Below are 20,503 nucleotides of genomic sequence, written 5' to 3' on the forward strand. Positions count from 1 at the left end.
CCCTAAGGCCAGGCATGCTCTGCTGGGCAGGAACCAGCAGGGAGCCGTGTGGCTGAGCTGGAGGGAGACACAGGGTGTAGGTGGGCACGGACAGGCTCTGGGGGCCAGGGAGGATTGTGGCGGCCTCTGAGGACTCAGGCTGCTCTCTGAGTGCAGGGTGCAGGGTGGACCACTGGGGTCTGAGTGGAGCAGTGGCAGGATTTGACTTCCCTGTTGATATACACCAGTCCCCGCCCCACCCCCGCCCCCCAGCTGTGTTGAGAACAGTCAGTCTGGGAAAAGGACCAGTTGGGAGTGCTTTGCAAGAATCTAGGCAAGAGAGGATGGTGGCTCAGACCAGTAAGGGGGGTGCTGCGGGTGGTTAGACTTGAGATCTATTTCGAAGGCAGAGCCAATAGGATTTCCTGCTGGATTAGAGGGTGGGGGTGAGAGCGAGAGGAGGTAGTGGTGACGCCAAGGTTTTTGGACTGAGCAGCTGGAAATCCAGCTGGGCACCCCCATGGGGGCTGTTGATTGGTTTTAACTCTCCCCTGGGGCTGGGGCCAAAGTCAAGACAGAGACAGAAGCTTGGGTTCAGGCCTGCTGCTGGCTCTGGGGCTCAGGGGATGGGCTGCACATACTGGTTATTCCATTACCCTTTATTTATTGGCCTTATTGGCTCTTGTCATTTCCTCGTTGTCTCCTGTCTGGAGAGAAGACTATAAATGTGATGGATTGATACAGGATACAGGAGGCCCAATTATCTCCGTGAAGCCAGCCTATCTTCTTGGCCAAGCCCTCCTCGCCCTCCACAGTCCTCGCAGCTTCTCCCACAGCCTTGCGAGTGAAGCAGCCTGGACCCTGGCCCTCCAGGAAGAGGGGGTGCAGCCTGAGAGGGTGAGTGACAGGCAGAAGGTCCACCAGAAGCCATGATGCCAAGGACAAATCCTAGAGGCAAGCTCAGTCCCTTGGCCAGTTGCACCTAAAATCCCGGCACCCGCTCCTGAGGCTCTGCCCACAGAGCCCGGGCCTGGAGCAGGGCTGGAGGACAGGACATGCCTGTCGGTCAGCCCATATCCGGGAGGGGGCTCTGCTTTGACTTGCACCGTGTCTTTCTGGAATCTGAGCCGGTCTGTCTCTTCGCAAAGGCTGGGATGATGGGACTTTTCTCTCCGGCAGCTGGTGCCTGGCAGCTGCCTGGGGATGCCAGCCCCATGAGCTGGCATTGGAGGAAGTGCTTGTCAGAGTGGGCTCCGGCTGGCCAGGCCCTCACTCCTGCCGCTTAGGTCAATTTGGCATGCTCAAAAGAGAATAGTGCGCCCAGGAGTCCCCCGGGGTGCCTTTAGGACCCCCAGATAGAGCTTGGCAGCCTTTGGGCATTATTTCTCAGTGAAGTCTCTTGGCCACCCCTTATGACTCTCCTCCAGCCTGTCCCCTGACCTCTGACCCTGGGAATGTCCAGAGGGGGACCAGGACAGGAGGCCTGAGGCTCATTCCTGAAATTTCAGGCGTCTTTCTGTGGGTACCCTTCACCTCCCCCCTTCCCGCCCCGCTCCCCAATGGGGCTATTCAGGAATATTCGGGAAGACTGTCCTTGAATGTGTATGTATCTCCCACCTAACTGAGGACCTCAGATGGCCTATGTCTGACCTCCTTCTAGAAGAACCCAGAGTGGAGGGTGGGACTGCTGTTGAGAAGAGGGCAGGGGACAGGACAGGAAGGGGCCAACTGGAGGAGAGAGCCAGGTGAGTTCATGGGTCAGGTAACTGCTTGACGGGTTGGGTGATTTCTTCTGCAAACGTTCCGGCTCCAATCTGTGCCAAACACGGGGGCGGGGACTGGAAAGCATGGAATGAATGGGCAGCCTGGCCTTACCCAGTGCTCAGACTCGGTGCCAGCCACAGAGGAACAGGCCGCTGGAGGCCTGGAGGGAGTGGAGGCACCGTGCCAGCAAGGACGACTCCAGAGGCACCTCGGGGGCAGGAGACACCAGTCCTGCGGCTTCCCCAGCCCATCAGCAGTTGCCTGTGGCGTCTCCTTTCTCCGGTTGCTGCTCTGTCTCCCCTGCCCCCACCCCAGTCTCGTGGCTGTCAGGGCTGGCGGGAGGAGCTGCTGGCACGGGGTGGAGGAGCTACCAGTGCCGTGGCCCCAGGGTGAGAGCTGACGTCTGTCCAGGAGCATCTCTCTCCCTGCCAAGGGTTGAGCTCCCTGGGCCGCATGCCTTCCCCCTGACACAGAAGCGGCATCCGTCCCTCACTGAGCCGCCCACTGCCTGCACCCCCACTTTGTACCCGGCGACAGCTGCACATTGCAGTGGGCACAGGATTCCCTTAGAGGAGGCTGCTGCATGCCAGGCCAGACAAAGGCCCACCTCAGGCCCCGCAGAGAGGTCCAAGTACCCCAAACTCCAAGCTTTGGCCTCAAGAATGATGGGGAATCCACTGTGCTGGCCCAGGTCATGGAGGTGTCCCCGAGCTTGTGAGAGAGGCCTGACCCCTCCATGGCCTCATGGTGGGAGTCAGAGTCTCCCCTTCTCCCCACACACATTGCACAGATAATTACCGAGTTAGTCACGTGCTGGTACAGAGCTGCTGAGCGGACTCAGTCAGACAGGGGCCCTGGCCTCACAGAGCTTTCAAACTCTTCACTGGAGTTTCCAGGAAAATATATTTTCCACCACTGCCTGGGGGGCACACAGTCACTCACCCATGTTTTCTGTGTATCTGAAACAGCACTTTTACTCGTCCTTCCACACAGGAGACACTGCTATTGTAGGTCCTGATATTTTTAAAAAAGCTGCCGGTGGCCCTCTGCCTTGGGCATGGCCTGCCTTTAGAAAGCCCTGACCTGGCTGGGGAAAGATGATTAACGCCCTGGCTCAGGGTAGAATGAACTGCGTCTTGCCTGGTTTTGACCAAAGGACCAACACCAAGGGTTTGGGACACCAAATCATGTGTCTCTCATGTACAGATTCATGGGGCTGGACACTCTCTGGAGAAGCCTACCTGTATTTACAACAGAAAGGATACTCTTCTTTCACCCAAGGTTGAGCAAAAAGCCATAGTTTTGGCCTGGTTTTCATCCAGGGCCAGGGAAGATTCCTTCCACTGAACAGAGTTGAAAGGGGCCAGGAGAGACAAGAGCAAAAGCTGGGTTTGATGACGTCAGAATGGTGTTGTTTCCGCACTGTGGGTTGAGTGCTTTGACAAGGAAGTACCAAGAGTTGGGGAGGTGGTGGGGAAAGGGGTGGGTGGTCAGGGAGGCTCCTGGAGGAGGCGCCAATAAGATGAGGCCTGAAGGCTGAGTGGAAAGGAAAGTAGTATTTTGAGTGGAAGGAAGAGCAGTTGGCAAGGCTGAGAGGAGGCAGAGCCTGGGGTCTTTAATGGGTTGTGTAGAGAAGCAGCTACAGAGGCTGGCAGAGCGGGAGGTCCTGGGAATGGTTTGCTTTGATCCTGAGGATCCAGGAAGCCACTGCAAAGCTTTACAAGGAGGCAACAGTCTTGGATGTTACTATCACTCTGGTTGCCCAGAGGAGGAGTTTGGAATGTGTGAGGTTGGGGGAGGGGAAGCCAGCGAGGAGCCACCCTGGTGTCTCCCCAGGCAGGATGCTGGACAAACCCAGGGAGTGGCAGTGGGAGGCACCAAATAGAGGGCTTGAGAGCTGCCGAGAAGGTAGCACCCACAGGGTGTGGACTGGGTGAGCGGGTGAGGGACGATGGCTTCTGTTGGGGTGCCTCCGCTGACGGGCTGGCTTGGGGGTGAGAGAGGTGAGTTTGGTGTTGGCGGGGTTGGATGTGGAAACTTGGAGACACCCCAAGTAGGCAGCCGGATATGCCTGGCCTGGGATCTGTGGGGAGCCCTGGGTAGCAGATGAAGACTTAAGAGATTCTTCCTTAAAGCTGGGCAGGGCTTGAGGGTGTTTTCCCTTATCTCTAGCTGTGAAAAGGCCCAAGGTCTAAAGAACTTGAATATTTAATCCAACATTGGAGGACACACCCCTAAGAGAGGCTGAACTGGTGCAATCCTAGAGAGTGGAGGAGGCCCTGCAGGGGCCGAGAGGACTTCCAGAAGGGACAGTTAAATGCCAAGAAGGGACCATGCAAGACGAGGACAGAGGGGGCTCCACCAGATCCAGCCGCTAGGAGGCCCCTGCTGCCTGGCAGAGCGCTGAGTTGGGGGTGGGAGGTAGGGCAGCAGTGCGGTGCAGTGGGCTGAGGGGTGAGGGTGAGGAAGTCGGTGTCAGGTGTCAGATCCAAGCCTGACACGAAGGTGTGACCATCTGCCTGTGCTCCACGGCAGCTGCCCCTCCTTGCCCCAACCTTTCCGAATCCTTCCCATCTGTGAGCCCCAAATTATGGTCCTCCCCAACCAGTGCCCCAGCTTGGGAGTCCTTGGAAGGTTGGACCTGGGCATTCTCCTGTGGGGGCAGTCTGCTCTGCCCACACCCCACTTTTCCTGGAGTGGCCCGTCATTTTCCTGGGAAGACAACTCGGGTCTTCTCTCCCTCCCACCCTTCTAGTTTGCACAGCACAAGGGCCTCCTGGGCCTCTGTCACTGCCCTTGTCAGATCAACAACAGAGCCCGGACCAAGTCATGTAAGCCATTTATTGGTTTGTTTTAAAAATATGCATCTTATTTATACATGAAGTTTGGTGAGAAGTGCTCAATTAGTTCAGACAACACCTGGCACTTGATGCTTGTCCCTCCCTCCTTTTTCCTACCCTCTTCTTCCCTCCTGCTGGTCATTGTGCAGTTCTGGGGGCGGGGGTGGGGGTGGGGAAGAGCCACGCTAAAAGCTAAGGCATTGGGTCCAGCTTTCGCTGCCCTCAGCCACACCGTCTGCAGCTGAATCTGTCAGCGGGCACCTGTCTCAAGGCTCCTGGGCTGTCCAACACGAAACCACAGTCTCCTTCCGGCCAGCTGGGCTGGTAGCCCGGCCCGCCTCCCTGACCACATTCTTGCCCATGCGGCGGGTGCTGAGTGCCAGGGAGGGGCATCACCTCTCCAAGCCTTGAAAGCAAAGCACAGAGATCTACAAAAATAAGATTTCCACTCCAAGCGTCACTGGGACAGTTTAAAGCACGTCGTCCCACACAGGACTCAAAGGGACCACAGGAGAAGAGAAATCACTGGGGGTGGGGTAAGGTTGGAGGCTGGGGTTGCCACCCAGGGAGCTCGGGGTGACGAGAAGAAACGTAATACTTTACTCGCCAGCAATGCCCCTCAGCACTGCAGCAAGCTCAGGAACATCCAGCCCTCCGACAGCTCGGCGAGGTAGGTGAGGAGCAGCCAGTTTCCGGCTTCCCGGGAGGCCCGAGAGGTGGGTGGCCTGCGATGTGGACGCCTGGCGGAGAGCTGGAGTGGGGCAGCTGAGCCCCTGCCTGCTCAGGCTCCGCCAGCCAACACTGTCCCTCTCGGGTGACAGTTCTCTATGTTAAAAGATTTGCATATGCGAGAAAGGATTGTCAGCAGCTGAAGAGGCCCTGGGGTAACTGAACTAGAAAAAAGTATTTTTCCCTGAAAAGGCCCCCTCACAAGACCTGTTTACAGCCTGGACCCTACCCGGGAGGTCCCATGTGGGGGGGCCACCAGGAACCTGGGCTGAGCCGGAGCCCTCACTGCCCTCTTCTCCCGAAGTTCATTTCCCGCATGGTGGCCAAGACTGAGGCCGAGGCTGGGGTGTGACCATCCAAGGCCCACGCTGTGCTCCCACTCCCGTGCTGCTGCACCTGGAGAGGAGCTGCGGCTCTCTGGGCACCCCCTGCCCACCCTGCCACATAGTCAGAGGCAGAAATGTTCAGAAAGAGGGCCCTGGAGATGACAGCAGGCTCCCATCTTTAGAAGGGCCGAGGAGCCACTGCAGCTGGGCGCTGTTGAGCCGTTTCTCCCGGCTCCACAGGCCTCAACTTTCTCTTCCCAGCCTGTGGGGCAGGGCATGCCAGGTTCCTGGAGCAAGGACAGCTGGGTGCCAGGCTGTGAGAGGGGTTGGCTCCCTCGTGCCCACCCAGCTTTAACATTAATACTCTTACAGAAGGTCAAGCTCTCCCGGGAAGAAACGGCAACGTCTGTGCCTAGGACCAGCCCCGGATTACAGGTCCCTCTCTTCTGGAAGCTTTTTATTTTTGTAGAACTGACCCCAGTTTGATCTGCATTAAAAAAAATGGGGGAGAAACAGGACCTTGGGGAAAACGGAAGGCCACAGCGAGCCCCTGCTTAAGAACCCTTGCTGTGGGGGCTGGGGCAGAGATGGCTGCCTGACAGACACTCACCGGAGGGGAGCCTGGGCACACGCGGTCAGTGCCTGGCCTCTGTGGGTGTGAAGAGTGTGTGCACACGTGTGTGAGAGGAAAGGGGCTTAGCCCAAGTGGCAGGGGGCCCCTTTATGCCTTCCAGCCCTGAGGGCCTGGGGGAGCCGCAGGATTTCACTTTTGCTTTGAGAACAGAGTTCCAGCAGCTCCACAGACTTGTTCAGAGTTAAGAGGAGGCAGCGTGAACTGCTGCCTGCGTCCATGGAAAAAACATTAGTTCTTTGCTCAAGTAAAAAAATATCAAATATAATAAATTTAAGAAAGCCCATTCATAACATACAGTCTGTTTTCTATTTTGCCTCAGCAGCTGGGCTAGAGTTGCTTTTCAGAGCCCCTGGAGCGGGTGGGGGGTCTCTAGGAACAGGTCTCTCCCAAGGGCCGGCTGCTTCCGGGCGTCGACTTGGGCCACAGAACTCTGCTTTGATCCAGAGGGCTGAGACCCATCTCTCACCCCCGAAGCCCAAAGCGAGGGAGATCCCAGGGCATGCTGGTTTGTGGCTGCATTCAGCTTTACCACAATGCAACAGGCTGCCTTTCTGTGTGTCCTGGCCAGCTGGGACAGGCCTCACACGATAGACTCCCGGTCCCGGTCTGGGGATGTGGGGAAGTCGGCAAGCTCTTCGCTGCGGCTGTAGTCAGACACCCGCACCTGCAGGTTATCGCTGGTGGCCCTGGTGACGCTGTCATAGGAGGGTGGGAAGGATGTGGAGGAGATGGAGGAGCTGGAGGGTGGGCCCACGCGCCGGGAGAAGTTCTCATTCATCATGTAGGCGATGAGGCCCTCTTGTTCCGGGGCGTCCTCTTCGGACAGGCCGCTGCTGCCTGTCTGCTGGCGGTAGAGGAAGGAGGCGTGCTTCACGGAGCGCTGCAGCAGGTGCCTCCGGAAGGCCCGCTGGATGATGGTGGCCGACACTTCTTCGTGCTTGCGCCGCAGTGTGGTGGTGATGGGCTCGTAGGAGATCTTGGACGGGTTGGCTGCCATGAACTTCTCCTCCATTTGGATCTTCAGGGCGTCCATCTCCCCAGACTCACCCAGGACCCTCTTGGTGAAGGCAAAGAGGATGTCCATGCAGTGAATACGGTCCCCACTCACCATGGGCAGGTCCATATTGATGAGGCTTATCTGGTTGGGTTTGGCGATGCGGAGCGGCTCAGACAGGGCATCAGCGAAGTCAGACAGGGCTGAATATTCAATGAACTGGGTCGCCTCTGGGTCGAACTTCTCCCAGATCTCGTAGAACATGTCGAAGTCATCCTCGCTGAGGGGCTCAGTGCTCTCCTCTGTGGCCACACTGAAGTTCTCCAGGATGATGGCGATATACATGTTGACCACGATGAGGAAGGAGATGATGATGTAGGTAGTGAAGAAGAGGATGCCCACAGCTGGGCTCCCACAGTTGCCCCGGGAGCCATTGCTGTTGGGCAGATTGGGGTCACAGTAGGGGGGCCCCGTGTTGAGGATGGGGCTGAGGAGGCCATCCCAGCCCGCTGACGTGGTGATCTGGAAGAGACACAGCATGCTGTTGGCGAAGGTCTGGAAGTTGAACATGTCATCAATGCCAGCCTCCCACTTGACATAAGCGAAGTTGGCCATGCCGAAGATGGAGTAGATGAACATGACGAGGAAGAGCAGCAGCCCGATGTTGAAGAGGGCCGGCAGGGACATCATGAGGGCGAAGAGCAGCGTGCGGATCCCCTTGGCCCCTCGGATCAGTCTGAGGATGCGGCCGATGCGGGCCAGGCGGATGACTCTGAAGAGCGTTGGGGAGAAGAAGTACTTCTGGATGATGTCTGAGAGCACGGTGCCTGTGGGACACAATGGAGACTGTGGCTATGACGGTACGACTGACCTCCCACCAGCTCAGCCTCTCTGTCGGGGGAGTTTGTGCAGCAGGGAGCCAAGGAAAGGTGACCTTCCAAGAGGATTGGATCAACCAGGCCGTGCAAGGACCCTGTTCCCTCCTGCCTAAGTCTCCATTTCTGCATCTGTAATCCAGAAAACGAGGGCCCCTGGTACTCACATCCTTTGCAAAGTGCCTCCTGAGTTCCTCTGTTCCTTTATCTTCTAAGAACACCCACACGATAGAGGCGTCCTGGGTAACTTCTAGATCATGGGTTCTCTGGCCTGAGGGGACTTGCTCAACGACTCAGTGGCCCAGCTTGGACCAGAACTTAGTTAGGCCTTTTAGCTTCTTGTGAGTCAGTGTGGTCCGAGGATTAGAAGTCATATCAGAAACGCAGAAACTTAACTCCACCCCAGACCACTGTGTTTTAACAAGCTCAGATGGCTCACGCGTACACTGGCGTGTGAAAAGCCCTGGCCTGGGGTGGGCATGCTCCCGCACACCGTGCCGTCTGCCACTCCACAGCCCCTCTGAGATTGTTCCTATCATTCTCCCAACCCTTCCTGCGTCTGGGGCTTCCCCACCTTGGACTCTACTGACTACCTGGGTTTGAAATTTTAAGTAGCAGGGATATAAAGAATGAAACAGATTTGCCTCATATTGGCCTAAGGGAGCTTTCTAGACTCCTCAGATAATAATGGTGGCACTGACTGACATGCATCCAGTGCTTACTGCCAATAGGCAACTGGGTCCTTCCAGTCATTCTAGGAGGTAAGTTGATGCCATTGACCTCCTTTTCTGGAACAGACCCAGGATGCCACCTGGTCAGTGAGAAGCTGGGATTTGACTCAGACACTGTGGCTCCAAGTTGCCCTGTTAACCATGCCTCCTTGGTGCCACCAAGCACCAGGACTAATGGGGGTTCCCAAGGTATAGGCTGCACCTCCTGAAGCCTCTGGGACAGTCCCTCAGCAGCTACACTCCTGTTGCAGGCACCCTGAATCCTCTAATGCTCTCCCTATTCTCACTAGGCACGCTCTTGCCCTCGCTCTCCTTGGGACCCCCTAGAGCATTTCCTGACCCCATTTCCAGCTCCTCCCCACTGCCATTCTGCAGCCACAGCAACCCGGGCTTAGTCTCCAAGTTTCCCTCTGAATTTGCCCAAGGAGGCTGGAGATGTACATGTGGAGAGATGAAAGTCAGTCACCCCCAGGCAGAGTCCCGTGGGGGGGCAGGGACAAGAGTTTGAGCTCTGAGCACAAGTGGGAGAAGAATAAAATATTGCTATAAATTTATCTTTGAAATTAAAGCCTTTTTGTTTCAAGAGACAGCAACTGAGAAAGTGAAAAGAAAATTCACAGAATGGGTGAAAATATTTGCAAGTCATGTATCTGCTAAGGGACTGGTATCCAGAATATATAAAGAACTCTTACTATTCAATAATAAAAACATCAGTAAGCCAATCAAAAAACAAGCCTAAGATTTGACTAGTTATTTCTCTAAGTCTTTTTTTTTTTATATGTATACTAAGGAAAATGACCGATAAGCACTTGAAAAGATGTTTCAACATCTTAGTCATCAGGGAAATGCAAACCAAAACCTCAGTGAGATATCACTTCCTCCCCACTACAGTGGCTATAATAAAAAAAAAAAATTACAGAGAAATAACAAGTGTTAGTGAGGATGTGAGGTAATTGGAACTCTCTGCACTGATGATGGAAATGTAAAATGGTACAGCCACTTTGGAAGACAGTTTGGCAGTCCCTCAAAATCTTAGATTAGTGGTTGCCAGGGGCTGTTTCTTTTGGGGGTGAGGAGAATATTCTAATATTAGATAGTGGTGAGGTTTGCACAGCTCTGTAAATACACTAAAAATGACTAAATTGTACAATTCAAAGGGTGGATTTTATGGCATGTGAATTATATCTTAATAAAACTGTTACCAAAAAAGACTTTGGGCTTGGAGATCAAATGGACATGGGTGCATGCTAAGGTCTGAGTGTTGGGGTCCTCCCAAGGATGGTGGTATTAGGAGGTGGGACATTTGGGAGATGCCTACGTCATGAGGCTGGAACCCTTGGGAATGGTATCAGTCCCTTGTAACAGCAGCTCTAGAAAGACCCCTAGTCAGTCGCGCTACTGTATGAGGACACAGCCAGAGATGCTGGCTATGAACCAAGAAGAGGATAGTTATCAGAATATACAGCCAGGCTGGTGACTTAATCTTGGACTACTAGCACCCAGAACTGTGAGAAATAAATTTGTGTTCTTTATAGTTATCCCAAATACCCAGTTTGGTATTTCATTATAGCAGCCCAAGGAGACTAAGTGGGAATCCTGACTGTTGCTAGTTATATGACCTCCCTGCCTCAGGGCTGTCTTTGTGAGGCTGACTTCATGCGTTGGGTGATATCTGAAGGAGTATGCCACACACCTTGATGACTAGACTCCAGAATTTTCCATTTCAAGGATAACTTTGATGCTGAGGGCCACCTGTCTCTCTCTCATCCTTGGCCATTCACCTCGTCCTGAGTGAGCCTATTCCTCCTGTGCCTCAGGGAGTAGGCCTCCACTAGGGAGGGCAAGAAAACCCTCCTCTTCCCAGATTTACCCCTGAAGCTCTCCAAGTGGTCAGAGAGCATGTTTCAGGGACCCCTGGAGGGTGCTGCCAGAAAGGGGTGCTGAGTTTTCTGCAGGGTTGGCCCTTTTGGTCTGAGTGGGTCTTCCCAGATAGGGTCTCTCTGGAGGGATGTGTGTGTGTGTGTGTGTGTGTATGTGAGAGAGAGAGAGAGAGAGAGAGAGAGAGAGAGCTCACGCGCAGAGGGAAAGGTGAGGAATGCAGAGAGAATGGATGGAGGGGCCTAGTGCAGTTAAGTACTGACCCAAGACTGTCTGGCCTGGGAAGGGGATCTCCATCCACCCAACATGCACACCTACCCACAATGGAGAGGATGACGACCACGAAGTCGAAGATGTTCCAGCTGTTGGTAAAGTAGTAGTGGCGCAGGGCAGCCATCTTGACGATGCACTCGCCTGTGAAGATGGCGACGAAGAGCAGGTTGATCTTGGCCAAGATGTTGACTTTCTCAGGGCTCTGGTCGTCTGTCTCCACCATCATGGTCACCATGTTCAAGCAGATGAGAAACATGATGGTGACATCGAAGGCTTGCTTGGTCACAATGTCGAATATGAAGCCCTGGTACTTGTTCTGAAAGGAGGGGCAAAGAATGGACTCAGCAGGCGTTTCAGACAGGCAAGCAAGGTCCCTGGAGCTGCCGAGAGGCTGAGACCACCTCATCTTCCTACTCCACCTTCTAGACTATTGTGAGAGGAGGAAGTCACAGAGAATGCAATACCCTGGCCCTCCTGCTGAGAAGTTCCCTGTGCTGTAGGGTCTAGCCCAGGCTCCTGCTTTCCTGAGGCCTTCTTGATGGATCTTCAGGAAGGGGTTTATCCTCCCCTGAGCTGCCGTAGCACCTTTTGTTCTCACTGTCTGACGGCCCAAGGTCAAGCTTAGTAATTTTATCAGCTCTCAGATTAGCAGATTTTCTCCACTATTTTTACGAAATTGATTTTATTTATTCTACTAACTATATGTATGTGTCTTTAATTGTAAACCAGCCCACGTAATTTTGGAGAAGAGATAAGATTTATAAATAAGTGCAAACACACACAACTAACCTAGAATAGAGCATGGTGAATGGGAACAAGTCAGAAGGAAATGATGACTTAGATTAAAACCTGGGACTACCACTTACTAGGATTTTGGTTATGTCACCTAATTACTTTGAGTACTTCCGCCAACCCTGCTCTGACACACACACACACACATACAAACACACAATTTTTGGAGAATGTTTTGACAGGGTCAAAGAAATCATTCTATCAGTGGACCTAGCACCCCCTGTACCCCCACCACCTTAACCTACCAGCTACAGCCCCAACTGCTGAGGGGGGTTGCAAGGATGAGGCTATGAATGGGGGTGGAGGAAGCCTGTACCCTTGCAGGGGAGACGAGGCTCACACAGAGGCAGGTGGGTTGAGTGGGAGGTGAGTGTCCTGTGTCCACCGCCTTCTCATGCCTTCCTCACTCTGTTCACGAGCCCCAGACCTTCATGTGTGGTCAGGCACCTGAGGGTGTCCCTTCTTCCCTGGGCCAGCTGAGGCCCCAGGTGAAAGACTGTGAGGAAGCCCTGATAGCTGACTGTATGGTGGTGGTGGCTTCCTAAGATGCCCCAGGAGATCTTCTCTATTCCCAACAAATCAGGAGCCTGTCTCACCAGGGGACGTGGGATGGGCTTCTGGGGCTTCTTGGAGCCCAGCTTCTTCATGGCGTTGTAGTACTTCTTCTGCTCCTCCGTCATGAAGATGTCCTGGCCCCCTAAGTGCAGAGAGACAGTCCCAACCTCATTTTAGGGTTCTTAGAGGCTCCAGCATAGAGAGCACAGGGATCTTTCTCGCCTACTTGATGAGGGCAAGAAAGATAAGCCAACCCCTTACTTCCTCTCCCCGTGGAGATGAGTATGCTGCTGATCCTGCATCAGAGTCCTCACTAACCTCTTCCAGGTTCTTGGTCTCCCTTCATCTTGCTATTTCTCTGGCTTTGTACCCTGCAAATGCCCACAAGCCATTCCCTCTCCTTTCCAGCTCAGCAGCCTGGACAGTCTCTCTGCCCTTTGTCTTGCCCTTCGCCCAATCCTGACCTGCTGATGGAGCCCCGCCCACTGGCCCTGATCATGGACCAGAACAGTCCCAACCTGCACCCAGCTTCTCTCTGGGGCCTTATCTCTCAGGCAGACTAAGGCGGGCATGGGGCCTCTTGTTGAAGCCGCTTAGTACACGCTTATAGACCTAGGTCTGTTACATCACGATGCACCCCCTCTCCCACCCCATTCTAGCAGGAGCAAGAAGAGGACCATTTCCAACAGGGAAGGCAAAATGGGGCCAGGAGCCAGAACGGCCCCCAGTCTAAGGGCACCCAGCCTGCCTTGCCCACCCAGGTGGGGGCCTGGGCTCTACTTATCTTTTTCTTCTGTTGGTTGAAGTTATCAATGATGACGCCGATGAAAAGGTTCAGGGTAAAGAAAGAACCGAAGATGATGAAAACGACGAAGTAGATGTACATGTAGAGGTTGTACTCCCACTGGGGCTGCTCTTCATACTAAGGGGGAATCAGACAGGCGGATAGACAGCAGGAGGGAGGGGCAGGCTGGGGGTGTCACTGCATTCAAAGGAGGGTCACCAGCTTAGGGGTGTGTGACTGTGTATGCAGGTGAGTTTAGAGCAGGCTGGGGAGGTGGGGCCGGAGTTGAGAAGAGAGGATGTGGCAGGGAGGGGAGCGCTTGGCTGGGCTGGGGCTGCACTCTGCCCCTGGGCCTTTTGCAACTTTGGAGGCCTCTGGGAATACTCAGTCTTCAGAGAACTGAAGAGTGATTGGGTGGCACACAGGATAAAGAAGAAACTTGATTTGTATCTATAGAGATATAGAAATATATAGAGATATAGATATGGAAGCTATAGAGCTTCCACCCCACCCTCCTGGGATAGACTGCAGATCAGGACATGATAACAAATATAATTTGGAAGATGTTGGTTTTGAGACTCTATGGGAGAGCATGCAATCCCGCCCCAGGGCCGGAGCCAGAGAGGCTCAACTCCCAGTGGACTAAGACAGCTTGCCCCCCGGGACGCATCTGAGATGGGACAAAGACTCTCGGTGGCCAAGCCGCAGGAGTCTCTGTGCCTGCGTTGGTGAGCGACACCAGTGTGGCAACCTACCCCCCTGGAGTCCACAGCCGCGTACATGATATCCATCCAGCCTTTGAATGTCGCCTGCAAGGAAAGGATATGTGTAAGAACACCACTGAACTCTACGTCTTGCTTGAGCCACTTGGGGCAACTCTGGGCAACCTCGAGGTGGCCTGGAAAGAGCCTCTGGAGGAAGCAGGCTGCCCGCCTACCCCTTCAGCCGGTCCAAATGGCTGAGCTCTCAGGGAAAGGCCTTCCTATTGAGCCCAGCAGACACCCCAGGGTGTCATGCCGGGGTGCAGGGAATAAGCTTTTTTGATGCTGGCCAAGACTGCTGAGGCCTGCCTCTCAGATCCAGTCACTTCAGAATCTAAAGAACACAGATCCAACCACAGGCGCCAGGGACAGAGAGGTGGGCTCTGGGCTGAGCGTTCGGGTGAACAGAGTGCTGACCCAGTCCACCTTGTCACGCCCCTTACGGCACCTTGTGGTTTCTGCCACAGCCTTTCAAAGGAAGTCCCTGATGAATCTCAACCTTCCCATAAGGCAGTCCTTCAGCCATTGTGTTGGTGAGAGGCTAACAAAGGCTTTCCAGAAGAGAACAAAGCCCTGATTGTTGTGTTTGCCAATTTCTCTGTGTAAATACTCTCACCACGGACAATTTGAAATTGCCAATGCATGCTATTGAACACAGTCGGGAAGAGATGCATGGGAGATGCAGTATAGAATTTCCATTTGTTGTATCGAACAAATATAGTAACTTCAAGCACTGATGTTAATAAATGGCAGTGGTGAGTTCTGAGTACTTACTGCTTTTCTTTTAATATTAGTGAGCTAAACTTAAGCTTAAAATCTAATATTTAATAATGACCATGTTTAACAACAAGCTTGCAAAATATCTGCAAATAGTATAATCGTCAGGTCTTGTAAGCTACACCACAGAGAGGGAGGCTGAAAGAGAAGGGCCTTGGTGCCTGATTCATTATTTGCCTGGATCTGGGCTGTGACAGATTCAGAAAGTGCCCAAGGGACATGCTTGGTACTGACACCACTGCCCAGTGGCTCTCACTTGTGGCCCAGACAAAATCCAGTCTGCCCTGAGCTTTCTTTTAGGGTAAAAGCTTGATCACACAAACTTTCATGTCTGAGAGTTCTTATAAGGCAGGCTGGGCACATTAGGGAAACTGAGGCTGCTCAGAGGAGGCAGGCAAGCTACTTCAGCTCCCTGTGCTACAAGACCCTCAATGGCAAAGAAAGACCTGGAAATAATTTGGTAACTGCTGAAGACCACGCAAGGTTGATCCGCGACTGAATTCCTTCTAGAACTGTGTGTTTGTCTCTGGACCAGCAAGCTCTTCCCAATTTACAAAGGGAGCCTTACATTCTGAGTTCTGACATTTAAAGGTACAGTGACTCAGTTTGGTTCTAATCCTGTTCTCCACCAGGTATGGGGGGGCGGGAGTCTTTGGAGAAAGCTGGGGCATAAGAGGTGGTTGGAAGGTGACTGGATAAGCAGTGAGTTTTCAAGTGAGAGTATGCTAGCTTTTCTTCTGCCTTTGGGTCTAGAGGAGTATGGGTTTAAGATTGGGATAGCAAGAAAAGCAAGCTGTAGCTTTACGCATGAAGGGTCTGTTTGCATTTCTGTCGTCAAGGCTGTTCATAGGTGATTTTATGGTGAGTATTGTAATCTTGGAAGCCCCTGTCCTTGCACATCAATGAAAACTTGGAAGGATTGAGCAGGGTGTGTGTTTAGTCACACATCTTGTGCATCAGAGGTGGAAGTAAATAAATTCCTTTAAGTGACATTAGAGATATCTTTTATGACAGAGGGGTGATCTGAGTCATAATTTTGGCAACAATTCAGACCCTGGGTGTCGATGGCCTTTCATATTTTAGCCTATGCCATCATACTGCTAAGGCGACAGTGTGAAGATAGTGTGAAGAGGTGAGCTGGGGAGTAGGCTGTGTGGCAGACTGTATCCCCACACCATGCGCCTTGGAGAATGGCATCTGCTCTAGGATGGACAGTCTAGGGACTTTTCTGGGGGGTCAGGAAGTCCCTGGAGAATCTTTGCCCTCCTTTGGGCAGCGCCACCTCACTGTAGAAACCCAATATGTCCCCTTGACCACCGACTGCCCATACTGAGGGTGAAGGTGCCCGAGACGGGGGAGCCAAAGGGAGGAAGGAGCCCCTCCTCACTGGGACTTACCACCTGCAGGAGGGCCAGGTACCCGGCCCCCACGTTGTCAAAGTTGACTTTCACCTTGGTCCAGTACAGCTCGCCAGTCACATTGAAGGACTCACAGTCGCTCTTGTTGTTCACAAAGGTGTAGTTCAAGGGCAGGTCTCCTTCAGTCTGGTTGATGCACCTCCCAAACTTCCCCGCGAAGAGGTTCACGCCCATGATGCTGAAGATCAGCCAGAAGATGAGGCAGACCAGGAGGACGTTCATGATGGACGGGATGGCGCCCACCAGCGCATTGACCACCACCTCAAATGGATAGAGAAGAGGCCCAGATCCTGTGGCATCCAGAGCATATACCCTTTTTGAGGACCACCCCCCAGCTACCGAACTCCTTGGCTACAGGTTCTGGTGGGGTCTGGAGTGCACCCTGAGGTCGTGGGCTGAGAGGAACACTTCTTGTCCCCAAGGAAGGGCACCCCATGACTCCCCTGGTGGGGAGCAAGAGGACACACACACACCTTTTTCTTGGCTTCCTAAGATCTAAGGAAATTCCAGAACACATTCCTTCCCCTCCTGGCCCTGCCCTGAATCTCTGATCGTCAAGCTTAGTTTTCTGTGGGGTCTCTGCTGCTTGGGTATGCCAGAGACATGCCTAGGAAAGGACTCTGGGGGTGCATTCCCTGAGCTAAGTTTCTGGTTTATGTTGGGCTCCTGCTACCGGAGGGGTTGCCCTCCCCCAGACCAGACCCAGGGGCATTGGGCAGTATGTGGACCGGTGCCTGGCAGTTCCCCAGTGCTCTGGTGAGAGCGAGCTGGGAGGGCACATGGTGGGGGTGGTTCTCTGATGTCACAGAGTCTCGACCTCACACTTTATCTAAACTCCCAGCAGCTGGCAAATGCATGTGGGGTCCTCCACCCCACAAAGTACTGTGAGCCAGAAGGCTGCGTAGACTGGAGGTGGAGCTGCTGAGGTGCTGCACAGTGTGACCCAGAGGGCCCAGTAGCTGGCACATGAAAATAAGAGGGGTCCCTGATCCCCAGCAGGGGTGCTGAACCCAGGATCAGGGTGGGAGACCCAGCAGAGGCATGGCTGGTATCTAACCTGTCACCCACATTCTGGAATCAATTGTCCCTTGCTCCCCAAGAAACATTTAGCTTAGGCTGGGTTATTAACTTGCAGATGGTTTCCTAGTGGGAAAAAGTGATTTGTTTCTCCACGAATTGGGAATGTGGGCAAAGCTCAAAACCATCAACCAAATGGGGGCTGTGTGATGGTGCCTGCTGGGTGCGTGAGGGGCACACGGATGTGTCTGTGAAGCCACAATAGAACTGGGCACACTTTGTGAAAGACACATACAACGAAAGTCATAAGTGTATACACACACACACACACACACACACACACGTTTGTTTGCTTGTCATATATTATGAGTAATGTTTTTTCTTGGTGAGCTTCTAAGTTTGTCTTACATATGCACATTCTTTGGTAAAATTTGGCGACTTGAAAAATGCAGTTAGAAAATAGAGCAAAAGAGTTTTCTAAGTAAATGCAAACTGATACCCGATGGTGAGAACGCAGCTTGCTCCTTCCTTGCTCCCTCCATCCTATCACAACCCTTCTGCCCCCTGCACACAGAGGGAAGGGGCCTGTGCTGCCAGGAGGCAGGGGGTGCAGACGGGCTCATGGAGAGTCGGGGCATGCCCAGAGATGAGGCCCGCAGGAGAGCAGAGCAGAGGAGCCCCCAGGCCAGCAGAGCTGGGCTGCCGTTAAGACCCTCCCCGGCCCCTGCCTGTCTGCTGCCTGACGCTCTCCTGTCCTCATGGAGGACACAGCCTTGGCGAGGGGTCTCACAGTTCTCTGTCCTCCTGGTGCCTCCAGGCCCCGCCTCGGCCCTCCTGGAGATTCTACACCTTTCTCTCACCAAGGCAGGGGCCACGGTCCCAGCGACACGGTCTGGGCTGCTCGGTCAGCAAGCCGAGTCTGGGGATAAACCTCCTCCCCCTGCCCCCAGAGAGGCGGCCACCGCCCCCCCTTACCCTCATGCCCTCAAATCGTGACAGGGCTCGCAGGGGTCGGAGTGCGCGCAAGGTCCGCAGCGACTTGATGGGGCCCATCTCGGCAAAGCCCAGGGTGTTGGCCACCAGGCTGATCAGGGAGACCTGTGGAAGGCAAGGCGGGGTGGGGTCTGGGGACAGCTCTGGGGGTGGGGGGCAGGGCTCCTGGTCCGCCCGGAGCCAGGGCTGGGCGCCGGAGCAGCAGGCCGTCCCCACGTCCAGTCTATTTCTCTCAGCTGGATGGTCTCACGGGCTGTCGCGCATGGTCTCAGACTTCTTGGGGCAAAGGAGACTTGGGGGTGGGGGTTAGGGCATAAGTGTGTCTTGGCTTTTATTCCTTTAGGGAGCTGCCAAGTGCACAGCACACATATGCCCTGTCATGGCCCCCCTAACACGAGGACTGCAAAGGCTCTATCCCTCGTACGCAGACGAGAAAACAGTTCTGAAACCACCGGGCTAGCGTGGAGAAGCAGAGACTTCAGGCCCGGGCACTCGGTCCCCATGCGCGTTGCTTGTGTCTTCCTCGCGGGCCGGCCCATCGCCTTGCCCAAGGAAGCCTCTTCTGGAAAGAGACGACTGGCCTGGGTTAAGCATGAAGTGACAGACACGCTGGGGCACCTTCCCAAACTGGGCTTTGCAACATTTCCTCATCTTCAAAGAAGGGAGGCGCAGGTGGACATTCTGTCTCTAAGGGAGCCCCCGGCTCCACCCCACTGGGGCGTTTACACACCACAGGCTTTACCCTTCGAAAGCTCTATCGGCCTCTAGTCCCTTCTTACTTCACTGCTGGCCAGTGTTCACAGGCTGGAAATAGCCTCTCGCCTGACCTCCGTCATCACTGATCCCACCCCTGCCCGCTGGCAGCCTGGGGGTGGTGAGGGGCCACGGGCAGGTCTGTGATTCCTACAGCCTCCTCCCAGGCTGGGAAACACCCAACAGGAGGGGGCTGGGCAGGGGAGCTTAGAGGAGGAAGTTCTGGGATCTGGGGTCTTGGGACTTAGTGCTGTCTCCTCTCCCCAAAGGATCCAACCTCCTACCCAGGCACCCCCTGGGCTTATGCTGGGCAGGTAAGCCTGCCAGATACCTGGATCCCAGTCAGTGTTCACGGCTTTCTCACTCCACAACCCTTGCCTCCTCCCCCAAGTGGTTCCTTCTACCTGTGCCAGAAGAACCTCTCCTGCCTGTCCAAGATCCCTCCCCCAGCCCTGCCCGCTCTGGCTTCTGGCTCACTCTGTCCCCTGCCCAGACAGCTCCCTCCTCTGTGAGGGCCAGGAGGCTCTGACCTGGATGTCTGTGTGGTAGGCCTGATAGACACTACCCAGCACGCTGTGGTGAGAGCTATAAGACAGGCTTGTCTGCTCTCCCCATTTCTGGCCACCCCGAGAGGGTGAATCCCCTCCCTGCCCTGGCTCACCCCTGTCTGGACTGCCCTCGACTGTCCCCCTTGATGAGTCTAGTCTCCCCCAGAAGTCTGGGGGCTCCTCAGGCAGTGCATAGGTCTTGCTCTGCTGCGCTCTCTCCTCAAATTACAGGTTCTGATGGGAGGGACCCCAAGGACAGGACTGGGGTCTCTCCCTCATGGCCCTACCTCTGGCCTCCTTCCCCTCTGCCTGCTCCACACCGGCTGAGCACCTCCACACTAGCCTGCTCACTCCCAGCCGCCATGTTCTTTCTGTCTGTCTCTCTGCCTCGGCTCCTCTTGCACGGGGGCCGGGTCTCCCCTCTTCCCTCTGGGCGCCCACACTCACGTCCACGATGAGGAAGTCCAGCCAGCACCAGGCGTTGGTGAAGTAGTTCTTGAAGCCGTAGGCCACCCACTTGAGCAGCATCTCCAGCACGAAGACATACGTGAACATCTTGTCGGCATATTCCAGCAGAACCCTGATGGTCTTCCGCTCCTCCAGGTAGATGTCCTCGAAGGCCTGCAGACCGGGCCAGACAAGATGGCCGTGACGTCCTGCCCACCGCCAGTCCCACCCTGCATGAGGCTTCATCTCTCATGGTAAGGCCGCCCAGGAGGGCAGGACAGAGGTGAGACGCGACCTGCAGGGGAGTCCTCCCTGCTCAGCGCTGGACCGTGCCAGTCCATCATCCACCTGGGACCACAGTCCACTCTGCAGGGAACGTGTACATGCTGTGGGCTGTGACGTGACCTCACGTGGTGTGTGGACAGTTGGGCAGAATGCGTGCGGAGGATGCCTCTTCCTTCACATGGAAGAGTGTGTCCTGGGCGAGAGCATCTTTAAGGCCTAACACTTGCTGAGCCCCCATTTTAACCCGGGAAGAAAGTGAACCAGCTCAGCACAATATCACACCTTTCCCCCTCACTCTCTGTACTTTTACCTACTTCTCACAGGAAACGATACTGGCTTCCTATTATAAT

At 54.4% G+C, this 20,503-nt stretch overlaps 1 protein-coding gene across 3 annotated transcripts in view; it reads right to left on the reverse strand.

The window, feature by feature from the left end:
- Positions 1 to 4,565: 4,565 nt before the first annotated feature.
- SCN5A (sodium voltage-gated channel alpha subunit 5) overlaps positions 4,566 to 20,503 on the reverse strand; it is an 88,766-nt gene continuing 72,828 nt past the window's right edge. For all 3 annotated transcript variants that reach the window (XM_054693185.1, XM_037526635.2, XM_054693182.1), the window contains 8 exons: positions 19,869 to 20,042; positions 18,103 to 18,225; positions 16,090 to 16,371; positions 13,910 to 13,963; positions 13,155 to 13,292; positions 12,412 to 12,516; positions 11,069 to 11,339; positions 4,566 to 8,093 (listed from right to left, as the gene is read on the reverse strand). In XM_054693185.1, the coding sequence (XP_054549160.1) occupies positions 6,853 to 8,093; positions 11,069 to 11,339; positions 12,412 to 12,516; positions 13,155 to 13,292; positions 13,910 to 13,963; positions 16,090 to 16,371; positions 18,103 to 18,225; positions 19,869 to 20,042 (2,388 nt within the window). In that variant the 3' untranslated portion in view covers positions 4,566 to 6,852. The remainder of the gene's footprint in view (positions 8,094 to 11,068; positions 11,340 to 12,411; positions 12,517 to 13,154; positions 13,293 to 13,909; positions 13,964 to 16,089; positions 16,372 to 18,102; positions 18,226 to 19,868; positions 20,043 to 20,503) is intronic.

Source organism: Talpa occidentalis, unplaced genomic scaffold, assembly GCF_014898055.3.
Source record: "Talpa occidentalis isolate TD23 unplaced genomic scaffold, MPIMG_talOcc4v2.1 talOcc4.10, whole genome shotgun sequence".
In the NCBI taxonomy this organism is placed as follows: Eukaryota; Metazoa; Chordata; class Mammalia; order Eulipotyphla; family Talpidae; genus Talpa; species Talpa occidentalis.